General features: G+C 55.2%; 1 protein-coding gene and 1 long non-coding RNA gene across 8 annotated transcripts; one reads left to right on the forward strand and one right to left on the reverse strand.

The window, feature by feature from the left end:
* The first annotated feature begins 2,484 nt into the window (after positions 1 to 2,484).
* On the forward strand, positions 2,485 to 20,870 carry SAMD14 (sterile alpha motif domain containing 14). 7 transcript variants are annotated; one of them, XM_078374210.1, is made up of 12 exons: positions 2,841 to 3,159; positions 5,208 to 5,365; positions 7,184 to 7,238; positions 9,470 to 9,567; positions 14,217 to 14,383; positions 14,845 to 15,133; positions 16,126 to 16,213; positions 16,312 to 16,386; positions 16,493 to 16,652; positions 17,908 to 18,027; positions 18,133 to 18,288; positions 19,152 to 20,870. In XM_078374210.1, exons 4-12 carry the CDS (start codon positions 9,561 to 9,563, stop codon positions 19,305 to 19,307), a joined length of 1,218 nt encoding a protein of 405 aa, XP_078230336.1. In that variant the 5' UTR covers positions 2,841 to 3,159; positions 5,208 to 5,365; positions 7,184 to 7,238; positions 9,470 to 9,560; the 3' UTR covers positions 19,308 to 20,870. The 7 variants fall into 7 exon arrangements, with proteins under 7 accessions (XP_035157153.1, XP_035157155.1, XP_078230335.1 ...); XM_035301262.3 differs by lacking the exon at positions 9,470 to 9,567 and having other exon boundaries at positions 2,485 to 3,159; XM_035301264.3 differs by lacking the exon at positions 9,470 to 9,567 and having other exon boundaries at positions 2,485 to 3,159; positions 14,217 to 14,378.
* LOC103793273 (uncharacterized) lies at positions 12,188 to 14,372 on the reverse strand. Its single transcript, XR_620267.5, has 3 exons — positions 14,219 to 14,372; positions 13,066 to 13,278; positions 12,188 to 12,901 (listed from the first exon to the last, which is right to left on the reverse strand). It is a non-coding gene; the product is annotated as an uncharacterized LOC103793273 (long non-coding RNA).
* Positions 20,871 to 20,887: the final 17 nt, after the last annotated feature.

Below are 20,887 nucleotides of genomic sequence, written 5' to 3' on the forward strand. Positions count from 1 at the left end.
GCAGTCCAGTCCTGCCTCCACCTGAGTGTTCCCTGGACACCTGGGGATGGTGATTGCTCTTCTCAAGGCATCTTTGCTATGTGGACGATCTGTGGAACACTCTGGAAGCCCTGATGATGCTGAAGCCAGATTCAGCTGTCTGAACCCCAAGATCAGAGACCACCAAACCACCGGGTCACAGGTCATGGCTCCAGAGTTAGAATTCACTGAATCCTGGAGCCATCAAGGCCCTGCTCAGGAAACCTAGCCAAGAAGTGAAGTGGTGTGCCCTTCATGGGTGGGGAGGCAGGCATGAAGGTTGTAAAGGTTTCTGCTGGGCTGGTTGGGGCCAAGCATCCAGGGTGGGGTCCCTCTGTCCCGTACCATCCCCTGTGTGTCTTGTGCATTAGGTGAGGGACCTGTACATTGAATGTTCCAAATAGTGAGCCAAGCAGCCCCTCATGTTTAAGCCCAAGTATGTTGTGTGGCTGGAGGTCTTGTGTGTGGTTTTGCTTTGAGTTTCTCAGGCCTGAGCTGTGACTTGCCCGTGATAACACAGTATGTCCATGTCTGGGACTATGTCAAGTGGCTGTGAGTGGGCCTGTCACCTTAAACCCCCCCATCCCCCCACCCACTTGCCCAATTTTGGAAGCTTGCTTGAGTAGGTTTGCTAACACTTGCCAATAAGGGGTATTTTCCCAACTCCCAGAAGCTTAGGCCTCACTAGGAACAGCAGAACAGGGGCTCCTCCTGGGTCCTAGAGTCTAGCAAACACACCCATCATCTTCCACCCCCTTGGGGTATACAGGGGCTATATAATCAATTCCTCCAACTCCAGCCCACCACCCAGATCTCACCAGATGCCTACAAAACACATCACCTTTTAAGACCCCCAGATGCAGCCCCCACAGGTATCACCAGAGATACCACCCCTTCCCCAGATTTCCACAATCTAGCCTCATGGCTGCCAGAAGATTCCAAAGACATCCAGAGACCCCCCCCCCCCAAACTCCCACAGATCCCCTAGGATACCCTCAGACCCTAAAGGCTGTTAATTTCATCCTCACTTGTAGTCACAAGATTGTCCTGGTTCAATAGGCCACTTCCCTGAGGCCTCAGACGAGTCCTGTGGGCTATCAGGAAACTCTGTCTGTCCAATAGATCACACCTCTCCCCTGACTCTAGACCCCTAATCCAGCTTCACCACTTGCTTTTTTTTTTTTCCTTTGAGATGGAGTCTCACTTTGTTGCCCAGGCTGGAGTGCAGTGGCACAATCTCAGCTCTCTGCAACCTCCGCCTCCCGGGTTCAAGTGATTTTTGTGCCTCAGCCTCTGGAGTAGCTGAGACTACAGGCACGTGCCACCACACCTGACTAGTTTTTGTATTTTTAGTAGAGATGGGGTTTCACCATGTTGGCCAGGCTGGTCTCGAACTCCTGACCTCAAGTGATCTCACCTTGGCCTTCTAAAGTGATGGGATTACACTTTACAGGCACTGCAGCTGGCCTTTCATCACTTGCTCTTAAAGCACTTTCCTTCTTCAAAGTCTCTGCAGTGGATAATGGAAACACCCACCTTGTGGGTTTATTGTGAGGGTGACAATAGATGATCTGAGAGTGCCTGACACTTGCCAAGCTGTGCTGTGCAGTGGTAGCTGGCTGTAGATCCCTACACTGCCTCCCCTGGCTAGCCTGCCACTACCTCCAGATCACTGGGTCCAAGTCTGATCTCATCCGTCCCCACCCCCACCTGCTCCAGAGCTCTCTGTCTCAAGCCAAGGTCCACAGCCATCCTAGACCCTTCTTCCCTCCTAGTCCACCAGGTCCCCAAATCCTGTCAGTTTCTTCAGGCCTGCATCTTGAAGGCTTCTCAGCTTAATCTGTAATCTTTATGCCCACTGCCAGGGGTCCTCAACAGCCTCCCGAGAGTCTCCCTGTGCCTTCAGGCTGCCTTCTGCAACCCTGGGAGCCAAGGGTGCTTAAATTCATACCCGAGACCCTCCCTCCTCTGTTAAGTGTGCGCGTGTGGTTGGTAGAATAAAGTGCAAGCCCCCTGCACCTCCCCAACCTCAACTCATCTTCCCTCTTGCCCTCCCACCCCCAACACCTCCTGGCACTTCCCTGCCCAGGCCAGCAGTTGTAGCCGACAAGTCACCTCCTCTGGGAATCCGCCCCCCTCACTCAACCAGCCGCCGCCGCCGGGACCCAGACCGGGCCAACGGTGCGCTCTCCCTTCCCTCTGTGAGCCGGGCCCACAGCACTCGGGCTGGTGAGGGCCTCCCCACTCATCTGTGCCCCCCAATGCCCCGCTGGCCTTGAGAGGGGCTAGGGGGCGAGGGGGGGGGTCTGTTCACCGCTGTCCCCTCCAGCGTCGGCGCCCCGGCGTACGTTGGTTGAATGAATGAGCGAATCCTGAGCCCTGACAGACCCTGCAGAGCGGGCGGAAGTCCCGTGGGTCCCGCGGCGGAGCCGCCCCGCAGCTGCTCCCACCCGCGCAGACTCCGGTGCGCCGCGTCTCCCGCGGGCAGAGAAGTAGCGGCAACTCCGCTTCCCCGGCCGGGCCGCCTCCTCCCCGCCGCCCTCCCCCGCCTCCGCCCCCTCGCTCCCTCCCGCTCTTTGTCTCCTGGGCGCCCGGCTTCCCCGCCACGCGCCCCCCGCGACGCCTCTTCCCCCGGGGACCCCCGCGGACCCCGGCCAACGCCACGCTGCGCGAATCGGCCCTGCCAGGCGGGGTCTCCGCGTCCGGCCAGGCCTGGCGGGCGGCGGGGGCGGGGAGGGAGGTGGCGCTCGCTCTTCGCTCTCCTCTCTCCCTCCTCTCTCTCTCTCTCTCACACACACACACATACACACGCGCGCGCACACGCACACGCACGCACACACACAAGGAGCATCCTCCCGTCAGGTCTCCCGGTCCAGCCCCGCCCGCGCCTCCTGCTTCCAGAGAACCTGCTCCCTCTCCCCACCTCCCCCGTCCTCAATCCCCTCCGGCTGCGGGACCCTCCCCGCCGACCCCGCCCCCACCCCAACCCCCGGGATGGAGCGGCTGGAGCCCGCCCGGAGCCCTCCGCGGCCGGGGTGACGATTCCCCCCCCAGCCCCACTCCTGCCCGGTCCCCGCCTCGAGCATCAGGGGCCTGAGGGGTTCCCGGGGCGCCAGACGCTGAAGATGACCGATGCCGGAGGTGAGGGACCGGGCGCCCTGGGGTGGACCGGGAGCTGGGGCTGGGGCCACTCGGGCCCGCGGCGGGACCCCGATTGGACCCCGAGCAGGGTTGGACGGGGCCAAGCAACAAGGGCCTTTCTTCCCCTATCCCTAGAGGGACGGTTCGGGGATGGGGTGCCAGGCTGTCAGTGGAGGGGGCGGAGATAGGATTTATGGCCCTAATCCCCTCCCTCCCGCCCGAGGCCCGGAGAAATTAATAAAAAGCTGGTGTGGGGGGAGGGGGAGAGGGCTTAACTCTTTCTTGCCCGGCGGGGCGTTGTGCTGATGGATTGGAGAGAAACTAGCCCCCCGAGCTTTGCCTGGGGAGAGGGGCTCTGGAGTGGAGTAGGTGTCCTGTCCCCAACCTCACCCCATCTCCAGCAGTGCTTTGAGGGGGTGCCCGACTCCTGAGGACTACCCCAAGCCTGGGGCCGGCGGACGGCAGCCATGTGGGAAGGGGGACAACCTCTCCGGCTCCACGGCTGCCCCCCCCCACCACCACCCGTCTCCTTTCCCATCCACCTCTTCCCGGCCTCTCCCAGGTGCACTTCTCTCTGTCGCTTTCTCCTCTTCAGGGACCCTTTTCTCTCGCCTGCCCGCAAGGTTTCCCCCTTCTCTCCCACCCTCGGCAGTTACTCTGGGTAGCGGGAGGCTCTTGTCCCCTTTGCCGCTTTTCCTGACCCCACTCTCGGTCTGTTGTCTTTCTTCTCAGCAGCCCCGTGGACTCTCCGCCAGTCTGTGTGTCTGTCTCGGTTCCTACTCCCCACTTCCTTCCGCTCCCGTTCCTTCCCAGGAATTGTGCGCTCGCTTTCTTTCTTTCTTTCCTTTTCTTTTCTTTCTTTCTTTCTTTCTTTCTTTCTTTCTTTCTTTCTTTCTTTCTTTCTTTCTTTCCTTTTCTTTTTTCTTTCTTTCTTTCTTTCTTTCTTTCTTTTCTTTCTCTTTCTTTCTTCTTTCTTTCCTTCCTTCTCTCTCTTTTCCTTTCTTTCTTTCTTTCTTTCTTTCTTTCTTTCTTTCTTTCTCTTTTCTTTCTTTCTTTCTTTCTTTTCTTTCTTTTTCTTTCTCCATCCCTTGGGTCCCAAGAGGCTGTGAGCTCACCCGCCTCCCTGACTCCCAGAGAAGGGTCAAAGGTCATTGGTGCTCCTTCTCCGGGATTGGCAGCCTTTCGGGGAAGCACCTCCAGAGGAACTGGTTCACTTTCACCCTTGTGCAGTTACCTGGCTGAACGTGTGTGTGTGGGAGTGGGGGCGGGGTTTGGTGTCTAATTTTTCAAGGCTTAGTTTTGGAAGGAGAGGGTTGGGTGGGAGGGGTCTGGTGACCCTTCAGAGACAGTGCAGGGAGGGTCCCGTATACACCCCGGGAAGTTGTGGAATTGAAGAGAGCAGTTTGTGCTGAATCAGGATGGCCTGAGAGTGGCTGTGAGCAGGAAACTCCAGACCGGCCCAGAGGCTTCCTGGAGGAGGAGCACTGCAGCCACCGGAGAATCTCCACCCTGGACTGGGATCTTGAATAAAGAACACAGGATCTTCATTCTCAGAGGCAGAGAAGAGGCAACACTGCTGCCCTCAGAGAGCCTCCTTTCTGATGGGAGAGGCAGTTCCTGTCTTCAGAGTCCCTAGTTTGACAGAAGAATACATGGACCCTCTCTTCTCTGAGTTCTCATCTGATTAGGTGGGGGGAGATGAGACCTATTTAAGGAATCAGAGAAGTATGAAGAATTCCCCATTTCCCAGTGGTTGGAGAAGGATGGATTTAGAAATTATGCAGACAAATGAGAGGAGGGCGGGCTACCTAGGACAGCTTCCTGCAAGAGGTGGCAGCTGGGTCCTAGCCAGATAAGGCTTTGTGGTTGAATGAGGAAATGTGGTTTATTCTTAGGGTCAGCCTCCCTTCCCATCTGGCCTGTCAGGACAGGAAGAAACACATTTTAGATCTTTGCTGGTAGCCCCTGGAGATCAAGAATGGCAGGAGGGTTCTTGGAGGATCTACTTCCCCGATGGCCCCTTCCCACACCTCATTTTCTGCTTTCAGCCCCGGGCATTTATGGAATCTGGAGGTGGTTTTGATGCTTTCCCAGTCCTGGTCAGTGTGGAGCAGCTTCCATCCCTCTACACTTATCCCTTCCCCTCACCCCAAAACTGAAGATCATCACCTAGGAAAGTGCAGAGGGGCAGGAGCCCTGGCTCAAGGTGGAGTTCTGCTTCTTATTATTTTTTTGCTTTTATTTATTTAGTTACTTTTATTTATTTATTTATTTTGAGATGGAGTTTCACCCAGGCTAGAGTGCAATGGCGCCATCTCAGCTCACTGCAGGTTCAAGAGATTCTCCTGATTTAGCCTCCTCAGTAGATGGGATTACAGGCCTGCACCACCACACCCCGCTATTTTTTTGTATTTTTAGTAGAAACTGGGTTTCACCGTGTTGGCCAGGCTGGTCTCGAACTCCTGACCTCAGTCTCCCAAAGTGCTAGGATTCCAGGCGTGAGCCACCACGCCCAGCTACTTACTTATTTCTGAGATGAAGATCTCACTGTGTTGTGCAGGCTTGTCTAGAACTCCTGGGCTCAAGAGATCCTCCCAGCTCCGCCTCCTGAGTAGCCAGGATTATAAGCATTTGCCTGGCTTTAGTTCTGCCTCTCATCTCCTGTTTCTTCATTTTCACATCTGTAAAGTGGGGATATGAAAATTCCCAAGTGTGGCCAGAGTGAAGGTAGATGATGTCTATATAATAATGGAAAAGAAGAGTTGGAAAAGACCCCAGCAGGCATGTGGCCCAGCCTTTCTGTATCTGACACATATATGATCTAGCCCAGTGCCTTGCCATTCTCTGGGGGACCTGAGTGTTAGAAGTAATTGGAGGTCATGTCTCAGCCATGCAGCCTCCCCTTTTCCTAAGCCATCAGTGGCCCCTGAGCTTCCTCACTCTCCCCTCATCCAGTATCCCTGGCCAGTGGTCTCCCCAGGGCTATTGGAATCCTACAGCTGCTTGAAAGCCTATTGAAATGGTTTCAGCTGCATGTATCTTTCCCTGTCTGCCCTCCCTTCTTGCTTCCCACCAAAAAACCTTGAACGAAAACAAAAAAACCCTACCCATTCACACTTCTTCCGAGAACATACTTGATGCATCATAGAGGTTTGGCTGTCCACTGTGTGCTGTGTGTACTCCTTATACCCTCCTACATCTGTGAGTCTGTCAGGAACTGTGAGAACTGTGTCTGGAACAGTGGCCCTGCTGATGGTGCCAGCTTCCTGAACAGCTCATGTTCAGAAAGGCAGGTGGCGAGGGCACCAGTGATGGGGGTATAGGGAGTGAGGAGGCAGGATTGGAAAAGAGATGGAAATTGATGGATGCAAAGATGGGTGGATGGAGAGATACCAGCAGATGTTGGGTGGATGGGGACAGATGTTGGATGAATGGATAGGTAGACAGATGGGTGAGTGAACAGATGATGAGTAGGCAGGTAGATGGATGGATGAGTGCATAGGTAGGTAGATGGATGGGAGAACCTGGTCCTGGTCCTGATTTAGCCATTAACTTGCTATGTGATCTTGGGCCAGTCACTCCCCCTTCTGTATTTTCATCTGTAACATGAGAGGATTGGATTTAATAATCTCCATGACTTCTCCCAGATTTGATTGCACAGTTGATGATAATTGAAAGTGTTTAGGGGGTGCTAATGATGTAAAGCCCCAAAACAGTGAAGGGGAGAAGTTCAGTGACCCCGGTGAAGGCACACAGCCAATCAGTGGACCAGGACCACAGGGCTCAGCCTGTGTCTGTGCCTTGGATTTGCATCTGTCCCCACCCTCCTACTATGCCTCCTGCCCCTGCGCCCACAATCTGGGTTATGATTCCAGTGGCTTCTGGGCCAGAAGAAGTGTTCTAAGATAAGGGGAAGGGCCAGCAAGCCTGGAGCAGGTAGCCTTCGGCTTCTCCCCTGCCTCAGCTAGTTTTAATCTCTTACTCAGGCTCTCTTTTTCTCTCTCTACCCTCTTGTCCTCTCCAGCTGTCTTGAGTCATGGCTTCTTCAAAGCTCCGAGAACCCGCGGATGAGGTTTTTGGTAAGTTCTGTGTGGTTCTATCTCTAGTCAATAGACACAGCCATAGAGTACTTCCTTCCTGGGCCACTAGGCATTGAAGGGGATAAGGGGGTTCTTGGTGGCGTGTGTATGTGTGTGAGTGTGTGTGTGTGTGTATTGTGGACTGACCCTTTGTCACCACTGTCTTAGTGGACGCATCAGTGATAACAATAAAGGTCCTCATTTATTAAGTGCTTATGCCAGATACTAGGTTAAGCACCCCCCATCTCCCATGCACTGTATTAGTTAACCCTTACAATAATGCTTAGAAGTCAGCCCAGTTTACAGACCAGGAGTGTAGGGTACAGAGGGCTGAACTGACTTGCTTTCAAGATCACAAAGCAAGTTAGTGGCAGGGCTGGGACTAGAACCCCAGGATGCCTGACTTCCTGCTCTTAGTCACGATCCTGTACACCCACCTGTACATTCCAGCCCAGATGACACACATCACCTCCAAGTCACGTAAATAAGTGCAAGGGACCTCACCCTGCCTTGTTGCGTGCTGAAATCAAATGCATGACACACATAGTCTCCTCGTACCCCCAGGCTGGCCCCCTCACTCTGGCCTGCACGCCCACATCCTCAGTACACACTGGGGTGCATGCCCACCCCACGGTACCATCATTTACCCCCTGCAGTCTTCTGTTGTGTGGATTGGAGAAAGAGACCATCCCAGCTGGGCAGCGTTCCCAGCATGCACTGGGGCGGAAAGCGGGTTTCCCAGCGGGATTCTGGTGGAGGAGTCAGGAGGAGTCAGTGAGCAAAGGAACTTGGAGGAATGAGCAAGAGGGGGAGAGCTGCCTGCACCTTGAGGGGCTCCTATGCCAGAGGGCTCCCAGTTTCTCCTCTCCTGCCTGCCTTCTCCCCATCTCTCCCTTCTTCCCTTTCTCCCCCAGCCATGCCAGAAACTGCGGCTTTGGCTTCCCGTTCCAGTCTCCTCTGCTCCCCTAGCCTTGAACTGCCTCAGGGCTGCAGTCTCTGAGTCTGTCTCCACACAGGCCTGACGGAGATGAGCTCTCCCTTCCCTGGGTTTTCTGCCCCACCTTCCTACCCTGGCCTCCCCACCCAACTCCGGCCTGTTTTCCTCACTGCAGAGGTAGCTGGGTCCTCCCAGCTTCCTGGCGTGAAAGGCCATTAAATATTTATGAATTCCCACTGCCCAGGGCTGGGAGGAGGAGGAAGAGGGAGAGAGATGGGGGAGGAACTAGGGAAGGAGGGCAGGAGCAGAGACGAAGGGAAGAGATAGAAGAAGCTGGAGGAAGAGCTTCGCAGAGCAGAGGACCCAGGACAGGCCGGCCGCACCTTGCCTGAAAACCACCAAGACCCCTAGGCATCCCCTTGCTCCCCAGCCCCTCCAAGGTAAGATGGCCATGGTGCCCAGAGTCCAGAGCAAGGAGCCCTTCTCCCTGTTTTGAGTTGGTTGGGCACCAGCTAGGATCCTGAGCACTGGCCTGGGAGCCACTCTCCGTAACCCACTCTGTACCCTCAGCCAAACGTATCCTCCTGTCTTCTGTGAGCCTGTTTTCCCATCCATACAATGAGGTTGGACTCAAAATTCCTTCCCATCTCTGCTTCAGAGAGGGTGTAGCATTCTTAATGCTTACCAACAGAGCTAGACCGCCTGTCTGTAACCCTGGCCGGCTCCTCACCAGCTTTATGCTGTGGGGCAAATGAAGGCTGCCCTGGGGATTCTTGGAGTCCCTTCCTCATAGGGCTGTGGGGAGGCTCAATGAGCTAGTAATTGTGAAGCACTTAGAACAGTGCCTAGCACAGCAAGAGCTCAATAAGGATTAGCTCTTACTTTTCTGATCGACCTTCAATCCTTGCTGCTTCCAGACAGTGCCTGGAGATTCTATGCGAGGGGGCTGGGAACAGAGGGCACCCTCCCCCAGCTCAGGCCCAGGGGCTGGAAACGCCAGCAGGTTGCCCCCTGTGTCCACTCTCCCCCTTCAGCCAGTCCCTTCCTGTCCCCTTGCAGCTTGGGCTGGTCCCTTGTTGCTCCCTAGGCACTCCAAGTCCAAGGCTGTGCCAGTCTCTCTCCTTAGAAAACTCTTTTTTGTTCTTTCTGCGACCTCGGCTCTTTATGGCTTCCCGGACCTCAGCCTGACTGCTACATTTAAAGTAGTAGCCTCCCAGTATCCCCCATCTTTTCATCCATTTGGCAATTATTTATTTATTTATTTTTGAGATGGAGTTTTGCTCTTCTTGCCCAGGCTGCAGTGCAATGGCACGATCTTGGCTCACCGCAACCTCCGCCTCCTGGGTTCTAGCCATTCTCCTGCCTCAGCCTCCAGAGTAGCTGGGATGACAGGTATGCACCCAGCTAATTTTGTATTTTTAGTAGAAGCAGGGTTTCACCATGTTAGTCAGGCTGGCCTCGAACTCCTGACCTCAGCTGATTCACCTGCCTCAGCCTCCCAAAGTGCTGGGATTACAGGCATGAGTCACCATGCCCAGCCTTGACAAATATTTATAGAGCTCCTAATATGCATCAGGCTCTGTTCTTGGCTTTGGGGAGACAGCAATGAACCAGCCAGACAAAATCACTGCCTTCATGGAGCTCAAATTCTCATGCAGGGGCAAGCAGGGGGACAGATGATCAAAGCACACATAAATAAACAGGGAACAGACTAGATGGTAGGGAGTGCTGGGCAGAGGATTGAAATGTGGGCATGATGGGATGTGACTTGTGCATGCGGGTGACCTTCATCAGCACCCAAGTGTGTCTGGAGTCTGTCTCCGCCAAAACATGCACTGCTCCATGGAAGTGTGACTTTGCTTCAACACTCCCTGAGCACCTGCTCCCTGCCAGGTGCCGCACCAGGCTCTCATGATATACAGTGGACAGGGAAGGGCTTCACCCTCTGCAGCATGCAGGCCAGCAGGCAGAGACAGTCATTAGCGACCAGACCCGGACCGTATCGTGACCATATGATAGTGGGGTGCGGCTGCCAGAGGATGATGTGTCAGAGTTGATTAGCCAGACAGAGAAGGGCTGGAGAAAGATGGAGCACAGGGATGGAGGTGAGAAGTGAGGTGGAGGCAGATACACATACAGGTATCAGTATAAGCAATTCAGTTGATCGCGCAGACGCCATCACCAGTGAGAGCCTATTGAGCTCGGACTAGGTCACAGCATTATGGTGAAGCACTGTCTTCGGATTATTTTACTTAATGCTCACAACCCCTCTATAAGGAAGATAGTGCTAGTGTATCCCGTTTTACGCATGGGAAAGCTGACATCTAAAAGGAAGTAACTTGCCCAGAGTCACTTAGCCAGCAAGTGATAGAACTGGCTTCAGCCTGGGCCATCGGACTCCGGGGCAGTGCTCTTAGCCATAGTCATGTAAGAGGAGGACTCTGTGGGGAACAGAGAAAGGGTGGGCTGGACCCCTCAGGCCTTGAATAGAGGGCTGAGTAGCATGGACTTTATATCGTTAGCTTTAGGACTCTTTCTGCGACAGTTCCCAAAGCAGGAGAGTATGGGACATGGTCAGAAATGTGCTTCAGGCTGAGCATGGTGGCTCACATCCGTAATCCCAGCACTTTGGGAAGCTGAGGTGGGCAGATCACTTGAGGTCAGGAGTTCAAGACCAGCCTGGCCAATGTGGCAAAACCCCATCTCAACTAAAAAAACAAAAATTAAACAGGTGTGGTGGTGGCACACACCTGTAGTCCCAGCTATTCAGGAGGCTGAGGGAGGAGAATCGCTTGAGGCTAGGAGGTGGAGGCTGAAGTGAGCTAAGATCATGTCACTCACTCCAGCCTGGGTGACAGCATGATTCTGCCAAAAAAAAAAAAAAAAAAAGAAAAGAAAAGAAAGTGAGAGAGAGAGAGAGAAAATGTGCATCAGAAAGTTTCTTCTAGTCACATGGAAGGCATGAGGCAGAGCCTCCCACGAGGCAGGGAGCAAAGTATGGATGGTTGCATGTTTTGGGGTGGCAGGGGGTAGGAAGAGGGGACAGCTCCCCTCCACTCAGGTGAAGGTCTGAGCTAAGGCAGTTCGGTCCAGAGGGAGAGGAGAGCCCAGCTTCTGTGGGTGTGAGGAGGCCAATCAACCAGAACGTTTTTCTTTCATTAAAAGAGTGTGCTAAGCACCTACTGTGTGCCAGGCACGGTTATCTGCCTGTGGTAGAGCAGTGAACAAAACAGAAACCTGTCTTCATGGAGCTGACATTCTAATGGGTGGAGAGAGACAATAAATGATATAAGCAAAATATGTAGCACCCCAGAGAATGAGAAATATTATAGGAAAAAAATAGGAGTGGGGTTTTGAGGGGAGGCTATTATAAACTGGGTGGTCAGGGAAGGTCTCAGTGAGAGAAAGCATTTAAGCAAAGACTTGAAGGAAATGAGGGAGAGAGCCATGCAGAAATCTGCAGAAGGAGCTTGCAGAAAAAGGGCAGAGGCAGTGCAAAGGCAGGGGCAGTGCAAAGGCAGAGGCAGAGCAAAGGCTGTGCAGTGCAGGCTGGCTTGTGTGAGGACGAGCCAGGTGGCCAAGATGGCTGGAGAGGAGGGATGAGAGTAGTGCTCAGAGAGGCAAGGGAGCACAGGTTGACTCTGGAAGGCCACTGGGAGAACTTTGGCTCTTAATCTGCGTGAGATGGAAGTCACTAGAGGGTTCTGAGCAAGGGAGTGTTACAAACTGACATGTTTGATCAGGATCACTCCGGCTGCTGTGTTGAAAATAGACCGTAGAGGGGAAAGGGAGGTGGAAGGAAGAACAGCTAGGAGGCTTTTTGTAATAATCCAGGCCAAGAGATGATGGCGGCTTAGACCAGAGAGGCTGTGAGCAGTTCTCCCTCTCACTCCCCTCCTTGCCCTCCGTCCTTTCCCTCCCATCCTTTCCCCTCCTTTTCTTTCCTCTCCTCTCCCTTCCTCTGCACTCCTCCCTTTCTCTCCATATGCACACACGTATAGGAGTATACGTATACATTCGAACACACAAACAATAATTTATTGTGGAAAATCTCAAACAGATTCAAAATTAGAACAGTGCAGTGTACTCTATCATGCACTCAAGAACTCATCACGCAGCCTCAGCAGTGACCCAGTCACGGCCAGTCTAGTTTCATCTCTCCCCATCCATGCCCTACCCCTATTGCCCTGGATTATATGGAACCTAGTCCAAAACATCATATCCCTTCACCATAAATATTTCAGTATGTCTAGCTAGCTTTTGAAAGTAGAGCTAATGGGATTGTGAATGAATCTGTTTGTAGGATGGTAGAGGAAGCAGTCGAGAACGACTCCAGGGGTTCAGCCAAGCAACTAGAAGGATGGAGCTGCTGTTCACCAGGACTGGGAGGAAGAGCTCTGGGGTGGGAGAGATGAGGAGGTTGCAGCACATGCAGGTTGAAGACCCCTGGTGGACATTCAAAGTGGAAGTGTCATTAGACAGTTGGACACATGAATTACCAACTGGGTCTGGGGCTGAGAGAGAAGGCTTAGGGCTGTCTGACTTGGGTAACTTGGGTGGACAAGGGGGCTTTTCACTGAGTCAAGGAAGAGTGGAGAAGTTGGTTTGAAGCCACATGATAGATTCATTTTGGTGAGTTGAGCTTGAGATGCCCTGGAGCCTTTGACGTGGTAACTTCCCTGGTGCCTGAGTGCCCATGCTTAGAATTCAGGGGAGGAGGTCAAGGCTGGAAATACAAATAAGCAGTAGTTAAGCCAGGAGAGCAACTGGGGTGGCTTAGGGGTTGTCTGAAGACGGGAAAGAGGAGCAGGCAAGGCAGGTGGGCATGAATGATGGAACAGGGTCCCTGAGATCATGCTCTCAGGCGGTGCGGAGCCGGCTGCAACTCACCTTCGCTGTGCGGCTCTGCATGCGGGTGGCGGCGCATGAAGCTGGGGGAGCTGTCAGAGGAGGGCGCAGAGCACGGCGGGTGGAGTGGGAAAAAAGGTCTTGACCCATCTCGAAGCCTGGGAAGACCCTTTCTGTCTGGAGACCCCAGTGCCAAGCTCAGGACTAGTACAGCATGACGGCTTCATCCCGAGGTGCAGCACTTGAAAAGTGGCGCTATGGGCAATAAGGATTTTTGTGCTTGACGAATTGGGTTTGCCTACTCTTCCTCCATGTCCTCATGCTAGACCTAAGCCTGGCCACAGACCCAGGACAGGAAAGAGGTTTCAGGGGCCTATGGGGCTTTCCTTCCTGTCACTGCCACTGGATTCTTGGGGGGGGGGGCCTTTGCTCCACTCCAACTGCATGCCCTCTTCATGCTCAGCAGTGCTATCTCTGAGTGAGACCCTGTGTATGGCACAGCCAGCCAGTGTCCCCAGTAGGGCCAGTCTCTAGAGCCAGACTAGCCAGGCCCAAATCCCGGACCATTGCTAGCTGGTGGCTTTAGTCAAGTGACTTAACCTCTTTGAGTTTTAGTTTGCTCAGCTGTCAAGTATGCATAGGAACTGTCCTAACCCCACTGGGTTGCTTGGCTTGAGAGATGATGTGTGTACATTACCTGGTGCATAGTACGCGCTTCTTAAATGGTAGCCATTATTTCCATCATCTCTCCAGCCTCATCCCCAACCCTTCTCTCCACAAAGCTACCCTCCAACTGTCCCAGGAGGTACCACCCTTGCTTCCCTACTTGCTAGCATTGCATATACCTGTTTTGCCCACCTCATCACTTACAAACTCCTACCCAGACCTTAAAACCCAGCTCTGGTGTTTCCTCCTCTGATGTATCCAGACAGGGCTGCCCGGTCCTCTGTGTCTACATGAGGGTTCATCACACGGCACTGTATTTAAGTGCTGGCATCTCTGCTTCACCAGCACACCCGCCCACTCCCACCTGAGACGGAGACACCCTGTTTTTCATCTGTCTGTACTCCCAGCACTTGGGAACACTGGTTGAATGCCTGGGGTGTGGGGGCAGGTGGCCCCTTGAGGTGGGCCTCTGGGCTTGTGGTCACCTCTCATGTGTCTGGTCTCTGCTCCCTTCCCCCGGTTCGCAGACCTGGACTTGGCTGTGCCAGAGACCGCCAGACTGGACAGCAGTTTACACAAGGCCCGGGCCCAGCTGTTGGCCAAGGGCCGGAGACACCGGCCGTCCCGCTCCAGGCTTCGGGACAGTGCCAGCTCCGCGGAGGATGGTGAAGGCTCCGATGGGCCTGGAGGCAAGGTTGGGGCAAGTTAGGAAAATACGCCTACACCCTCGCGACCCTCCCATTCCGATGGCCCCTGGGTAATCTCTTCAAAGTGCTGTTCTAGGGAAGCCACACCCACAGACTTCTGACCTAGTCATGCTAAATGTTAGCTGCAGTTCGCCTCTGGCTCATTTAATCCTTTGTAAAGAAGATTATTAGCCCCATCTTACAGCTGAGGAAACTGAGGCCCTGAGAGGTCCTGTAGCAAAGTCACAGTAAGTGGAGGAGGGGGAATTCACCCCCATCCCTGTGACTCAGAGTTCCTGTTTCCCACCTCTCACTGTCCAGCCACCCAGCTGCCTAAGGCTTGAGGAAACCCTCCCTCTAGGCCCCGGAAGGACCCTCGGGGGCCCTCAGTTTCTGGGGTGAAAGCCCCCCAGCTCCTCCAGGAATGGAGGAGGAGGATTCTCGGATGAGCGGTTGCCCTCTCTTGCAGGTGACCGACGGCTGCGGGAGCCCCCTGCACCGGCTGCGCTCGCCTTTGCACGCAGGCCCGGGGTCCCCGGCAGGGGGCTCTTTCTGCCTGGATCCTCCCGGGCTGCGGCGCAGCCTGGACGAGGACGAGCCGCCGCCCTCGCCGCTCACGCGCTACCGGCCCCTGCACAACGCTGCCTCACACGAGGGCCTGGCCGCGGCCTCCAGCTCGCCGCCGCGCTCCGCACCCTCCTCCGACAGCTCCCCCAGCTTCGTGCGCCACCACCCGCGCGCAGAGCCGCACAGTGAAGGTGAGTTGCGGCCGGCGCCGCACCCCCTGCTGGTCGCTCCCGGTAGCAGTGGCCCTCCTGGTTCCAGCGCACAAGGAAGCCGGGTAGAGCAGCTGGGCAGGGTGGCTGGGGGAGGTGGAAAGTAAACCTCGCGGCTCAGCCGTTCTTTACCCAGCGCCCACTAAGTCCCAGACCCTGTGGGCTCTGAGACACCCAGGTGAGCAAACATATGCAGTCTTTATCATCATAGTTTAGGGGAGAAACCGTCAAATGTCAAATCAGGCCTGGCTCTGCAGCTCACGCCTGTAATCCCAGCACCTTGGGAGGCCGAGGTGGGAGGATCGCTTGAGCCCAGGAGTTGGAGACCAGCCTGGGCAACATGGCAAGACCCTGTCTCCAGAAAAAAATTAAAAATTAACCCCGCATGGTGTGCACCTGTAGAACCAGCTACACCAGAGGCTAAGGTGGGAGGATAGCTTGAACCTGGGAGTTCTGAGCTCCAGTGAACTATGATCACTCCTTGCCTCAGAAACAAAACAAAACCCCAATCAAATCATCCTTTAACTGAATGTGTAGTTACAACTGTAATAAGTGCTATTTGGGAAGTGTGTGGCAGTGTGGCGGGAGGGCATACACCAGGATGCCTGGCCTGGCTGGGAACATCCTGGAAATGACATTTGAGCCAAGACTGGAAGGCTGGCTAGAAGTTGGCTAGGATCAAATTGAGTAAATAGTAGTGGTCCCTACCTATTTGGAACATTTTATAGTTTGTAAAAGACTGTCGTAAGCATCCCTTTAGGTCCCGTTAAGTAGGCAGATGTTATTATTCCGTATTTAAATGGAGGAAGCCCAGAGAGGTAAAGTGTGCTGTCCTAGGACACCCACTAGTGAAGGGCACCAGAGCCACGCTGCCTGATTCTAAGTCAAGAGAATTTCCACCACCCCACAACGGCAGTTGAAGGAGGCAGGTAGGCCACCAAACAGGCGATTTCCTTTCTTCTCTCCCTGGAAAGATGACAGCCGTGATGCCAGTCCTCCCGAGCCTGCCAGCCCCACCATCGGCCTGGATAAGAAGACTCGGCGAAAGTTCCTGGACCTGGGGTGAGTGGAGGCGGGGCTAGATCGCAGGACTTGGAGCTGCTGCGTTAAGGGATGGCACAGTGGGCAGCCCTGCCCCACTCCTCGCTGCCTCCCCACAGGGTCACCCTGCGCCGAGCATCCACGGGCAAGAGCCGGAAGGAGAAAGGCAGCAACCGCCTGTCCATGGGCAGCCGGTGAGAGGTGCCCACAGTGGCCCACCCACAGCTCCCACCCCTGGCTCCCTGTGTGCCCCAGTCCTCCCCTCTGTACTCACACCCATGCTGGACACTCTCTCTTCAGGGAATCAGTGGAGGGATCCGGCAGATCAGGGGGCTCCCCGTTCCTGCCTTTTTCCTGGTTCACAGACAGTGGCAAGGGGTCAGCATCCTCGGGTAGCACCACCTCCCCCGCCTGCTCCCCTAAACACGAGGGCTTCAGCCCTAAGAAGTCAGCTTCCCAGGTAAGTCCATGCCTTTCTTGTCCCCAGACTGACCCCCAGTCTCAGGTGACATGAGGGCATACTTCACCCTGGCTCAGGCTAGGATTCAGACATTCCTGGAATCGATTTGTCCATCCATGGAGCCACGAGGTGATCCATTACTTCACGCATTCTCTGAATGCATTCATTCACTCATCCACTCCTTCATATTCTGAGTGGTTCATTCCTTGATGCAGTCACTGCTTTATGCATTCAAAAAATCACTGAACACATGATTCCCTACTGTTCACCCAGCCGGAGACTTCCTTCATTCCTGCTAACTCTTCTGCCTGGCTCAGCTCTAAGCCCACTCCTGTGTGAGGAGCTGGGCCACCTGCTTGGTAGGGTGAGGCTTGGGGGATATAGAGACAAACAGGACCCTAACCTAGTACTCTGAAAGCTTACAACCCTGTGTGACGTGAGAGAAGCAATGATGAGCATCTGCCTATGTTCAGAGAGCCCTCTGCAGTTTACAAAGCCCCATTCTGCTTTACTCTCACAGAGGCTCAGTGAAGTAGGGAGGAAAGGCACACTCATCAACATTGCACAGATGAGCAAAGGACAGCCCAGAGAGAAGGGGCTTGTTCACAGACTGGCACAGATTTAGGTGCCAAGCTCTATGACCCCCAGCCTAGTGCTTGTTCTGTGGTTCTGTTTCTTACGTACAGCTGGTCAGAGGAGAAAATCAGAAGCTGGGAATTCGGGAGAGAAAGAATCCCTTCGGACCTGGAACTTCCTTCTTTCCTCCCTCCCTCCCTCCCTCCCTCCCTCCCTCCCTTCCTTCCCTTATGCTGAGCACTAACACCATGGTGAACAAGATACACCCCAGGGCCTCCTAGAGCTCACAGTCCAATGAGGATAAAGACCTCTAATCAAGCACTTATTAGCTGGGGTGCTAGAGGCCAGGCAGGAGGCACATAGCAGAGACGCCTGACCCAACCTGGGGGATTCCTAGTGGGCTGCCTGTAGGAAGTGACACCTTGCCTGAGACCTCCATTCCTACTAAGCTGGCTTGGTTCAAGCCCCATGTCCTCCAGATGGCTGCCTGCCTTCCCAGAGGCTTCAGGTTCTGATACCTGACATGAGTTACCATGTGTGCAGGCCCAGCTCCTGGTTCATGCACACAGGGCACTGAGCAACTCCTGGTGCCTAGTCCAGGACTTCAGCTCCACCCAGATAGGTATGGTGGGTTGGGGGTGAACTCTGTCCTCAGTCATATGCACCCGATTCTGTCTAGGAATCCACCCTGAGTGATGACTCCACGCCCCCCAGCAGCAGCCCCAAGATCCCAAGTGGGTCCCGGCAGGAGGCCAAATGTTCTTACCCCTACCACACGCTGTCTCAGTCTTCGGATGAGGTGAGCAAGGCTGGCCCAGGGCGCCCATGGAGTCCTGACCTCTGACTCTGCAAAGTACTCAGGTCACAGGCCAAGCCTCCCCCTCACTCCTTGGTCTCTGCCCAGTTCCTGGATGAGCCCCTCCCCCCCGTCCACCATTGGACCAGCCAGCAGGTGGGCCAGTGGCTGCAGAGCCTCAACCTGGAGCAGTATGCCACCGAGTTTGCTGCCCGGCAGGTAGATGGGCCGCAGCTACTGCAGCTGGATGGAAGCAAACTGAAGGTGGGTAAGAGCCGAAGGGCCATGACCCAGCCCAGTTAGTTACTTGAGGCGACTTTCAGGGATTGGAAGCCCCTCCTTCTGACCTCTGACCCTCAGCCCAGCCTCCTGGGCTGACCTTTTCACTCCATCTGTGGCCACTACCCTGACCTCTGACCGCTAGGCAAGGTCCTTGGTCTAACCTTTGTGTTGTAGTTTGACTTGAAACTCAAGCCCATGGCTTGAGTGTGACCTTCAAGCTCCAGCCCTGGTCTCCGGGCTGACCTTGCCCTCTAGGATGACCTTTGATGCACATGAGTTTCCTAGTACCATGGGAAGCCATGCATCTCCCTGTCAGCTTGGCCTGATTCTGTCTCAGAGGCTAGTGGTAGTGGTAGGCAGGGGGAGGAAGCGGGAAGTGGCTGGGTGGCCTCTGACCTCTATGCTGGGAGGTTCCTGGCCTGTCTCCTGCTCTCTATTGAGTTGCTTGCGGCAGGGATGGTGAGAAAAGCCCCCAGGAAGTCTCTGGAAATGAGGAGGGTCTTTGGCCACTGACTAGCTGTGTGACCTTGGGCAAGTGACTTTCCATCTCTGGGACTCAGGAGGTTGGGCAGGGCCAGGCCAAGGCTGAAATCCTGAGTGGAGGAATGGTTGGGGGAGGGCAAAGCACCCAATACCCTCAACCCTCATCTCTCCCAAGCACACTCATTCCAAATTCTTGCTCTGGGGGATCCGATCCACAGGCAGGTCATGGTGTGGGAGGAGGAGGCTCCACTTCAGGATTCAGAGCTCCACAGAGTACACCTGGGGCAAAAGGAGCCTGGGTGTGGGGCCAGGACCAGGGGAGGGTTCCGGGACTCTCTCCCTCACCCCAGACTCCTCCCCAGAGCCTGGGGCTCAGCAACTCGCATGACCGGGCACTGGTGAAACGGAAGTTGAAGGAGCTGGCAGCGGCTGCTGAGAAGGAGCGCAAGGCCCAGGAGAAGGCTGCGCGGCAGCGGGAGAAGCTACGGCGCAGAGAGCAGGAGGCCAAAAAGAGCTAGGGGAGAGTGCACAGGCGCTGGTGCCCGGCAGGGGCAGCCGCTGGCTCGGCGGGCACAGGCCTTACCAGGGAGGCTGGGCCTGGGCGCCGCGCTTGGGCTAGCCTGGTCCCATGCTCTCGGGGGGATACACCCTCTCTCACCCTGTCACTTGGTCTGGACCAAGAGCCCCCAGAAAGGGAGACCACAGGGAGAGGGGCTAGTAATAAATCCCACTTTGAGGACTTGTTTGGCACAGAGTTCCTGGGGGAGGAGCAGATGAAGGGGAGAGGGCAGAGAGGCCAGGGCTGAGGCAAGTCTGGGAGCCTGGGTCAGGCTGTCCCACTGCCCTCAGGCCACCATGGGGCAGGGGTGGAGGGGAGCTAGGAGGCCGGCCTGCCTGCTTGCCTGCCAGAGGCCCTGAGACAATGGCCGGGCCCCAAGGCCCAGAGCTAGGCTGGGCGTTTCGGCAGGAGCAGGAATTGGGGCTGCTCCTCTCCAGTCTCCCAGGCAGCTGTGTGGTGGGAGAACTCAGAGAGGCCAGTGGGCGCTGCAGCAAGTCGCACTCAGGGTAGATCCTCAGCCAAACTCCAACAGGAAAGCAGAGAAAGCGGCCTGGGATCAGCGCAGTCTTTGCCAGGACTCAAGGAGGGAGGATGCATACCCCCTTCTCCCTCTCCCCTCCTCTGTCCTATGGCTCCCAGGAGTGAGATGATATCCACACAGGTCTGCCTCTCAGAGTCCACTCAAGACCCAGTCTTTGACCCATTCTCCAAGCCAGGACCCCCTTCGCTTCCTGCTGCTTCCTCAGAGGGCACCTGAGCCCTCTTTGGGAGCTGAGTGAACAGGAGCTGATGGGGACAGAGGATACCACTCCCACCAGCCAAGGCCTAGGAGCTGCCAACCTGGTCAACCCTCACCCCAGCCAGGCAGAGAGGCAAAACCTGGGGGTCCCTGGCAGCTGCCAGATTGGAAAGGTTCATCAGCCCTCCCCTATCTGCCCCCGGCATTGTCAGGGCATCAGTGGGCTCAGAACCAGCAGGCGATGTAAGCTCTGCTTCGCTGGGTCACACTGAGGGCTGGGGCCAGCTCCCTGGATGGGGGTGGAGTCTACCAGCAGGCTGGGGACAGCATGTGTCCTTTTTAGGAAATGTCCTTGGAGGAAGTGTCCATGTGTGGCGCTGGTCAGCAGCTAGCCCTGCTTCCAGGACACTCGTCAGAGTTACCGGTGGGGCCAGGGGGCTCCTGGTTAGAACCCCCTCCAGCTCCTCCCATCTGCCCAGAGCAGCAGATGGCACCAATGCATGCTGGCTCCCTCATTCCTGCCAGGGGCCGAGGCTGACAGCCAGCGCCCTGTACCTGGGACTCAGCCCTTATCCCCACTCTGCGATCTGTGCTGGGAGAGGGGCTTCAGAGGGAAACAGATACGAGGACACTGGCACCATCTGGGCCTGGTGGCGGGGCCATGGGAGGTTGGGAGGCACCCACGTCCTTAAAGCCATCAGCAGCTATAGTGGGTGCCCACCTGCATGTGAAGGGGAGGCAGTTCTCAATTTACTTCAATAAATACTTATGATGTGCCAGTGACCAGAATTTCTATCTGC

This window comes from Callithrix jacchus, chromosome 5 (genome assembly GCF_049354715.1).
Source record: "Callithrix jacchus isolate 240 chromosome 5, calJac240_pri, whole genome shotgun sequence".
Classification (NCBI taxonomy): Eukaryota; Metazoa; Chordata; class Mammalia; order Primates; family Cebidae; genus Callithrix; species Callithrix jacchus.